The sequence below is a fragment of the Siphateles boraxobius genome, unplaced genomic scaffold (assembly GCF_051911475.1).
Source record: "Siphateles boraxobius isolate OS27281-9 unplaced genomic scaffold, OSU_SipBor_1 98, whole genome shotgun sequence".
Classification (NCBI taxonomy): Eukaryota; Metazoa; Chordata; class Actinopteri; order Cypriniformes; family Leuciscidae; genus Siphateles; species Siphateles boraxobius.
The window spans coordinates 1,148,394-1,158,838 of NW_027509228.1; the positions used below are offsets into that span (position 1 = coordinate 1,148,394).

The 10,445-nt window shown below is 36.7% G+C and overlaps 1 protein-coding gene across 1 annotated transcript in view; it reads left to right on the forward strand.

Moving 5' to 3' along the window:
- The window catches only part of clmpb (CXADR like membrane protein b), a 103,516-nt gene extending 97,554 nt beyond the window's left edge, over nucleotides 1-5,962 (forward strand). The window contains exon 7 of the mRNA XM_077225052.1: nucleotides 802-5,962. Within this exon, the coding sequence (XP_077081167.1) occupies nucleotides 802-1,141 (340 nt within the window). The 3' untranslated portion in view covers nucleotides 1,142-5,962. The remainder of the gene's footprint in view (nucleotides 1-801) is intronic.
- The last annotated feature ends 4,483 nt before the right edge of the window (nucleotides 5,963-10,445 follow it).

The window sequence follows — 10,445 nt, forward strand, 5'->3', positions numbered from 1 at the left end:
ACACTGGCACAATGATGAACAAGTAACAATAATATTCGCAATAACATATCGTTTTACTGAATAATTAAGTAAACATAATTTCTTAATTTTATCTTTATTTAGCTTAACTGGCTACTATCTGCTGTCTCAGACGACAACATTTTTTCCTGTCGGCAACCAACAGGTACCTTCAATTCGCTAAAAATCACACACTGCACCTTTAAACTAGTCCCAGAAACCAGGCCTAGGTTTTTTAATACTGGAGTAAGTGTTACCTTGTAGTAAGGAAGTTCCCTGCTAATGTTAATTGCTGATGTCTGTGACCTGCCAGGATTGTCATGATACCAAATGTATCTAGTTGTTTCAATACAAATGAAATGTCTTTTATCAATTCCATTATTAAAAAAAAAACGAATAACTAATATGTCATTGATATCTCTACTTTATTCAAAAAATATGATATAATAAATAGAGTAAATAGTGCTTGAAGCTTTTCTGTCTATCAGGATAGTAAATATTCAAAAATGTTAAATACAATGTAAATGTAAAACACTAATAATGATCCTAGATTAAGACCAGCTTTTATTTGTTTGTTGTTTTGTTTGTTTATTTGTTTATTAATATATTATTTTTATCATAAATTTATTCTATTACAAATTTATATCATATCATATTATTCATAATTATTTTAAATGTATTTAAAATGGCAGCACATTTAGGCACAGATGCTGCTCCAGGTTCAGACTACAAGCTTTATTTTTTTGTTTTCTATTTTAATATTGACTTCTCTAACAATGTCTATTTTTTTCATTACTTTTGTAGAGAGGATGCAGAAGCTCCTAAAGCCAAGCTGGTGAAGCCCAACTCCCTGTCCTCGTCCCGCTCTGGCAGCTCCCGCTCCGGTGCTTCCTCTACACAGTCCATGGTGCACAACAGCGCTCTCCGAAGCCAGCGTCCTCGGCCACCCGCTGTCGCCGCTCTCAAGGAGAACGGACAGCCCCACGGCTTCCCCCAGTCTCCCCCGGCCTACACGCAGGTCGTGCCCAAAACCCCAGAACCCCCTGCCACCCCAAAGTTCAGACCCCCAAATCCTCCGTTGGGCATGGCCATCCCGGCGGGAGTCATGGTCCCTGCTCAAAGCAAGGCCTTTCAGACAGTGTAGAGAGTAGAGGAAACGCAGCCTGGTGCCGGCCTCTGTACAAGACACCCAAAATGACTCTTCCAAAAGTTGCAACTACGATTGGAAAAAAACCTATAAAATAAAAACATAATTAAAGGATGTACGTAAAAATAAACTCAATCATATATCACAAATCTAAAAAAGTTGAATGCATATTTTCAAGGGAAAATACAAAGTGCTTGCCCCCTACTGAAGTATTAAAAGAAAACAAGACAGGAACTGAAGAACAAGAATTTTGTATTCTCATTCTTTGGTTCTCTCCGCTTCTTTTGATCTCGTGGTGCAGTCTGACCCTTTTTTCACTTTATTTGTTTCCCTTTTTGAACTCTTAAAGGCAGTGGGGTGGAAATATTTCCCCAAGTGCAGTTTATTTATTTAGTGAATCAGAGAGGTCAAAGGACCAAGGGCAGGCTAGGATGATGACACACGATGGGGAGGGGAAGGTCCAGCGAAGATACGGAGATATAGAAATGGAGGATATTACCCGAGAACCTGTTGTTCCTGTTGACAGTGATGGGGGCGACTCTGGGAATACGAACTGTCCATCTCATTTGCAAAGTTCTCATTCTTTTTCTTTCCAGAATGCAATGCACACATTGACTGTGGCCCAGACTTCAAAATCAAAGGCAATTGTATTAATACCTTAACAATCTACTAACAAGAAGAAAACTTGAAGTGATTGGAAATACACGACCCCTCGATGTAAATTCCAGTGGATGACAGCATGTCATTGATGTAGTGGCATAGAGAGACTTCAGTGGTTCAGTTAATGCAGAACACACTCTGGAGTCAATTCCCTAAATGTGTGCGCTATACCTTAATGTGCTATATTTCACGAAAACCACACGCCGTCCAGTTTAACTGTATTTAAATGGGCGTTCTCATTCTTTCTTTTTTTTGCCGCAAACCCAAAAACAAAAGGAAATTAGGCTGATTATTGTACCTTTTCACCTAAAATCTATGCTACTGTGTTTGTCTGCCACAAAGTTTTGCTATTACTGCCTACAGCAAGTAGATTTGTCTAAGCAAATTTTCTTGCAAATGACATCAAATGATGATTAAATGACGGAAAAGAGCATTTTATCCCAAAGTGTCATGCAGTCGAGCGTACTTTAATCACCATTTCAGGTGCCTAGAGTTGCTGGATGTACATTCCCAGTTAGGCACGCCAGATTGCAGTAGTCTGCTGTATCCTTCACAACCTACCATTCAGAACTGATCTGCGTAATTACAGCATGCAAATTGTTGCAACTATAAAGTGATTTGAATAACTTGATTAGTGAATTGGTTGTTAAAATAACGTGGGTGCAATTGATTCTGTGTGTCAACTAGGTGTACGTGATTTCACCAAGTAGAACATGTTCCTGGATCAACATCCTTGTTGATGCTGGAACAACATTCCAATCAGCCTGTCAGATTTGGGGGAAGTTTACAGTTTAGTCAAGTTTAGGCTTACAACAAGGGTTAGGGGCGTCTACACCATTCGTATCCCTAAAATCAGAGGGAAATGATAGGTAAACAAGTTATGGGTAGGGGTAGGGTTAGGTTAAGGGGTAGAGTTAGGATTATGTTTTTGGATTATCAACAAAAATGTTAATCCAGCAACACATCTTACTTGGCAAAATCATGATGTTGATCCTGGACCAACATTCCAATCAATCAATCAATCAGATTTGAGGGACAATTTTAAAGTTTGTCAACCATGGCTTACAACCATTGTTAGGTGCTTTTACATCAGTGTTATTCACCTATCATTTCCCTTTGATTTTATAAATAAGTTATGGGTAGGGTTAGGTTGAGGGGTAGAGATATGGTTAGGACAAAAATTGGACAGGAATATTGTTCCAGGATTATTGTTAGGGTTAGGTTAGGTTCCTGTTGATCCAGGAACATGTCTTACTTGGCAAAATCATGGTGACTATGTCAACTACACTGCACTGTTACACACTGATATGAATTTTTGCATCTGTGTATATACATGGAGTATACGTACTTGACAGAAAGTCTGCAGTCTGGTTTCAGATGTCATCCTCACCGCTTCAAGGACATTTTCAGTTTGTATTACATACCGACCGCTGTATATTCGATACAGCCGTATTTCCAATGATACTGAAACCAAAACCTCTCACGAATACTATGAATGTGTATAAATCAAAGATATTCAGATTTTTTTCCTTCTTTTCTAGAATACCCAGTGGTACTATATAATAGCATATGAGGCACAAGTAACTTTTTACTATAATCTCACAGTACTGTGGACTTCAAGTAAATGAAAGGGAATGTCATAACAGGGAGTTATGTACAGAGTGTGTGTGAAATTCGTGCGTGTGATGGTGTGTGCGCATTTGCGGTACTCTCCTTCTAGTTAGTGTATGCACCACGGTACCGTCCGAGGAATCTCCCCGGACCCTCTAACAACAGGCTGTCTCGAGATGGCTGCCTTTTTGTGCCTGCCGTCCTTGCTTTTTGTGCCAGGCTTCCTCCGCCGAGCGCTGTCAAACCCCTCTCCATTAGCGGTGTTGTCTAAGCCCCTGGGAAGACCTTGCTTGGTGCATTTGTGAAATTTTAAATGGACAAGTTGCCTGTTTTGTGTGCCTTCACAGAGAATTCTTCCCCTGAGATTGCTTTTGTCCTTCGCAATGTACCAGACAAAAAAAAGGAAGCCATCTGTAAAACGGCTCCGGTCAGTGGAGGAAGAGCATTCTGACACAAAGAGGCAGTCCAAACGCAGTCACACGAATAATGTACACCCTGTTGTCATGATGCTGTTTTATATTGTACATACAGATAAATATACGCACACAATATTCTTTAAGTTATCGGTTGAAGATTGGGGTTATAGGTCATTATAAAGATGTAGATGAGGTATTATGCATTTTCAGAGAGTAATAATTGGTCATTGTAGCCCCTGACCCGCTAAGCTCCCTTTAATAAGTAAAATCATTTCCTTCTTAATGGCTACTTGTATATCTGCCATTGATGGACTTTCAAGAATATATCTAAGACAGGTAAAGCCATAATGACGTGAGCGAGCGTACAACACAATTACCCAACACTCCGTCCTCATACACCATTGTCAATGTTCTTTGGCCACTTTCATTTTCACAAGTGTGTGTGCCAAGCAGAATAGCCTTCGTCATGCTTATTGGGCCTCATAAATAGAGACGCACTCGAGACGTCCTCTCCAGAGCCACATTCTCCACAAGATGGTGTAAGCAGTGTTTTTGGATGAACTGTTGTCAGTAAGTGCGATGGATGGGCTGTCATGCAGTGTAAGGAGTGAATGATGGGAATTGGAAGGAAAACACATGCAGAGTTCTGTGGGTCCAAACTAGGGGTGGGAGATACTGCAAAATTTGGTATTGATCCGATACCAAGTAAATACAGGGCCAGTATCGCCGATATCTATACCAATACTTTTTAATTTTAAAAGCATGCACTTGAACTTACATGTACTTTCCTGTGCTAGAGCAGTGTGTCATGATTTATGATCATTAATATGCTAAATCTGAATACATTTTCATGACCACTAAAATAGTTTATGATTTGTGCTCTCAACTCGCCTGTAATTAGTCAGTGACTTTTACCAAACTACCCTAACTATAGTAAATGCACTATTGTACACTAGCCTACAGTTCAAAATGTTGTGGTCTGTAAGATTTTTAATTCTCTTCTGCATTTATTTGGTCAAAAATACAGTAAAACTTTATCACAGGCTATCTGTTTTCTTTGTCATAGTAAACTGTAATTCATTCCTGTGTTCAAAGCTGAATTTTCAGCATGATTACTCCAGTCTTCATGATCCTTCAGAAATTATTTTAATATGCTGATTTGCTGCTCAAGAAACATTTATTATTATTATCAATGTTGAAAACAGTTTCATATTTTTTTTCATATTTCACTTTTGATCAATTTAAGGCATCGATCTTTGTTGAATGAAAATATTAATTTCAGTAAAAAAATCTTACTGACGTCAACATTTTGAACCGTTATGTTCACTTTTAGTTTGTTTATTGCGAAATAACTCGCGATTGTTTCTCTGTCATCTAAGCAAGGCTTCGTTTCCCAAAGGCACTGGGCCTGTGACCGAACTCAGCGAAGCACCAGCATCAAACACTCTCTGTGATTGATTGGTTTAGTCTTGTATTCAGATGACTAGGAGAAATAGTTCTATCCAACACAATTATTCGTCAACATTCGAAAACACACATTTGGATCGATATTTTTTTGTGAGGATCGATCAGTTTCGATACCACGTCAGTATCGAAAGTATCGATATTTCGGGATCGATCCGCCCACCCCGAGCCCATACCCTACAGAGGCTCTCCACTACCCTTAACTTCAAACAGAGGCCAACACGAAACCCATCCCATTTGGGCCTTCACAATATGGAGGTTTTTGTAGGCAGTAACTCTCCTTGTCTAAAATATTTGCTCTGTTCCTAAACCTAGTTAGCTGCCTTGCTGTCTACTGCCTATATAGGTAGCTGGCTCAAACGTTATCATTATAGAGTGCAACAGTGCCCGCACACTTTCAGCAGCCTTGGCTCTGGAAGTATTTTTCCCATGGTAAACAACGCTTCCCTGCCCTTCACTGAATTTTATGGCTATCCGTGTTTTCACTGTTATACGGTAGGGGGCGCTATTGCGCATCTACTGAAAAACTACAGGACCTTCAGATCAAAAAACAGGCAAAAAAGAGCTGAAACAAGCAATAAAAACTTTGTAGTCTTAAAAAAACACGCTTTTCTTAGCTTTTTGTTCAAAATGTTGCTTTTTTAACATTCAAGTGTTGATATAAAAATGCCTGAAGATAAAATAAAATGATCCGTATGCTTTCGAATCGCTCTCGCTGTACATTGATGTTATTCACCAATCGGTCTGTATAATCGGCCGCTTCAAGTCGAACACACCTTTTGTTTGGTGCAATTTGCCTGTAGCAATTCTCTGACCGAAGAAAGAAAAATCTGTCATCATTTACTTATCGTCACATTGTTCCAAACTGTATGACTTTCTTTCTTGCGTGGGAAATAAAGGAACATATTTTGATTCATGTCGGAAACCAAATGTCTTGTTTCCCGTTGACTTTAATTGTATTGATAAAATAAAAATAAAAACAGCCATTTCTCACAGAAAAAAGACACACAGGTTTGGAACAACGTGAATGTGAGTGAATGATGACAGAATTTGAATTTTTGGGTGAACTATCCCTTGATTATTTATTTAAAAAAAAGAAAAAAAAAGTTATCATTAAATTTAAATTTCCCTTTGGAGAAAATGAATGGGATTTCTACTTCCAGAACCCAACTGTTGCACTTTATTAAAATGCAACTTCACATGACTCATGTGGAACAGTCTAGAGAGGAAACAAGTCATTTACAATGTTTTGATTTCAATAGAGTTTGGTGTTAGCATTTTGCTAATCTAAAACACAATACTATTAGTGTAAAAATATACAGCACACACAAATAGTGTTTAATTAGAACTTTTTTTTGATACATTTTGGTATTAAATGAATTACTTATGGTAAATTTTCACTCTGGTTCTTGCAATGCATCAAAGTGATTGCAATATAAGTATACATGAAATGCTGCCTTGCTGTCTACTGCCTACATAGGTAACGGGCCTAAAGAGCAGCATCCTAACTGAAACTGAAGCTGAGTTAGAAGTTAGGTTTCAGTTATTAATCAATATATTTCTTATTAAAATGCATTATAAGGATTCAGGTGATGTTGCCTTAGAATTGTTCCAAAAAAGGGTATCTCAGAACCTTTGGATCAGCCTTAAATGCTTTAAAATGCTGCCTACATGGGAAGCTCTCTAGGTTTTGGAACAGAGCAATTGTTTCATGTTCTTTTTGGTCCTTTTTTTTACAGCACCAAAACTAGCCAAGATCAGACCACTGGGAAACCTGATGGAAAGCTGCCTTCCAGCAGTTCCGTTCCTATGTTTTGGCACTTAAGGTTATTTTTATTCCTTTATGGGCCCTCCCGAGGGCCTCCTCTCCTCCCAACAAGAAGAACCGGTCTATTTCCTCAGACAATTAATCTTTAGTGGCTTTTATTTCAACACTGCTAAATGTGGTATTTAGAAACCATATCAGAGCCGCCAATGCATTCTAAAGTGTTGCTCACATTGCATGAGGGCATTCAGTTTTGAATGGGAGCTCAGGCCAGGAAAACTGTCGAGGTCCATCTGTGAGGTGTTTTTTTGACATAACACTCTTATTTAAAAGACGTGCTTGACTATCTATGTAGCCTGATCATTGTTACCCAACATGGTTGTTATTAAAATAATGTTGGATGTCTAAAAAAGGCTCCTTCGACTCCTCTTAGAAACTGTAGCAGTATGTGTTACTATGAGGGGTGTAAAAAGGGAATTCTTTTCCATTTGAAAAGTAAAGCGATTGCATGTTATGGCCTACAGGTCAGATATTGGGAATGCTTTGCTTCTGTGTTCATACCTGTATTCGGCTGAATATGTAAGTGTAAATATGACCAACATCTTCTCTGTGAGTTTTCTCCTTCTTTCATTCATTCTTTCTTTCTTTCTTTCTTTCTTTCTTTTTTCTTCACATTGCTTTTGTTTAACATCTACTGTCCTTTCTTTTTATCATTGTAAATGTGTGAACTTGGGCCTGTATTTGCCCGAGAGTCCCTGTCTGCTGAGAATGAAGGGAAAATGCTCATGATCTTTCTTTCTCTTTGTGGTTGCACACCTTTTGAGTTCTGTAAACCAGTTTGTTCATTTTGAAGAAGATCCATTCTTGTAAATATGTCCCTCTACAAGTAAAAAAATGTATATTTTTACGGACTCTGAGTTATTAATACTTCATTTGCAAATAAAATATTCAATGACAAGCTATTTGGCAGCCCGTTATTTGATTAGACCAAACAACATGCATTTGTGTAAACAAGTATGAAGAGAGAGAATATGTGTGATGGAATTTACCTTTATTATGAGCAATCATCTGGAAATGATGCTGGAAACAAAAAGGCATAATTCAAATATTATTCAAAAATATTATAATTTGATTTGAGCTATTATGTAGACAAAGTGAAATGAGTGAAACAGTTGATGTTATTAGACACTGATAATGTTCCCACACTCCATTTTCATGCATCCTTGATTCAGCAAATTATCATTTAAATGAAGATGACATTTGCATTGTTGTTGTGACTTTTCATGCACACCATTTTTTAATGTGGAATTTTTTAAACCATCAGCCAAAGGCCTTGATTTGCTTGTTAATGTATACAGTAGTGGCCAAAAGTGATGTCCAACCTATGAAAATATTCACCCTTTAAATATTATTAAGGATTTGTTAAATATTTTTGTAAGCATATTTCATTTTCCATAATGAAATAAAACATGCCAAATTGTGCAGATATCATTTTTGCCCATGCAATAACACATAAATTATGAACACATGCAAAAAGAACCCAACAAAATTCCTTTTTTTGCCAAATAATTTTGTCAGGTAAAATACCTTATCCACGTTTAGTTTTGTTCTTTCCTCATATTTAAAATATTTAAAAACTATCAAATATTTGTTCAATCAAACCTGAGGGTCAAATATCCTCGCCTGACATCACTTTTGGCCACTACGTGATAAATAAAAAGTCATTCTATATCGTTTGAATGTGTGTAATGAAATCTGGTCATGTTGTCATTGTCATGTGATTTACGGCATCAGTAGAGTTGCTTGACTGGGATTCACAATTCTCCTGTGGCCTCATGGGGTAGTAAAGTGTACATCAGATGAACACTTCAAAATCTCTACGGAAGTAGTAGTTCATCTAGGTACTTTTTATGGATATAGATATACTACTCTTCTCATGTATACATACTCAAGGTATTAAAATGACCTTTGGTCACTATATAGCCTACAGAGCTCAGTTGGTACATTTGTTGTAAAACTCTGCTCCCTAGTGTTTGAAATCTCAAAGTGTGTCCAAATTTACAGATAATGCCCATTTTGACAAAAAAAAAAAAAAAAGAAATTCAACCAAAATGCCAAACAATAAACCAACCAACAGATATTTAAGATAATTTTTATATGTATATATATATATATATATATATATATGTATATATATATATATATATATATATATGTATATATATATATATATATATATATATATATATATATAAGAAGTGTGCAAAAATACACATGGGCTATTTGAATATGATTGACAAACAGAACATATAAGTAAAGAAACAGATCCTTTCTATGGAAACCCGTTTCCGCCATAGTTGAGTAAAAAAAAAAAGATTATCTTAGTCAACAAAAACATCAAACTGACTAAGAAATTCTCATGTAAACCATGTAAGAATTATGAAATATTATATTGAACCAACTACTGTATTTTTCTCCTTTCTGTTTGTCATTCATATTCACATAGCCTGTATGTATTTTTGCACACTTCCTTCTTCCAATCTCATTTCTCTTGTCTCTTGTGACACTTCGGATGATGAAGATCACATTTTGTGACCCAAATTAAAACACATTTCACCGTCTGTAGAGCCGCCTAATTATGCAGCAGCTATAAAGTCAAATGGAGAAGTTAATGGGATGTTATATTTAACAGCCTTTCTGCATGATCCTCCTTTTAAAAACCTACACACCAACAAAGCTCTGAGACGACGTTCTGCCCGCTCACTTCTCAGATGCGTGCATTTGTGGCTTTGAGTGTAAATGAATGCAACTCTGTCAGGAGAGAGAAATACAGTTGCTCGTTGGGTCGGCTTCTTTTAAGTATTACGTTTCTAGAGATTAATGGCTCAGTTAGAGCGAGCTGTCACTAGAGACCTGTGGCCCATTTGTGGAAAGTACATTGAAATTGTCACCCTAATTATACTTTTTGAGGTTAGTGACTGATGGGAGAAGAAAGGATGTGGAAGGAAATCTGCATTACAGAACACTTTGCCAAAAAAATAAATCATATAAAAAGTTTTTTTTTATATATATATAAGTAACCTTATATACATGATCTGAGTGTACACACCTTATGTTTATTTTACAAAAGTAATATTTCAAGTATTTGTTTTTTAGAAAAAAAGTATCAAATATCATCAAGTTATTTTATGATTTGACAATCTGCAATAATCAAGGTTTAAAGACTTACAATCTTGCTTTTTGGTATGGGTTCCCTGTCTAACATAGAAAATGTGCAAATTGTGTCATAAAAAAATATATTTACAGGCTATGACTTTTTGCATGGTTTTCATGTCAAATGTCAACTCATGCTCCTTATGTGTAATGCCTAATGTTTAAAAAACAA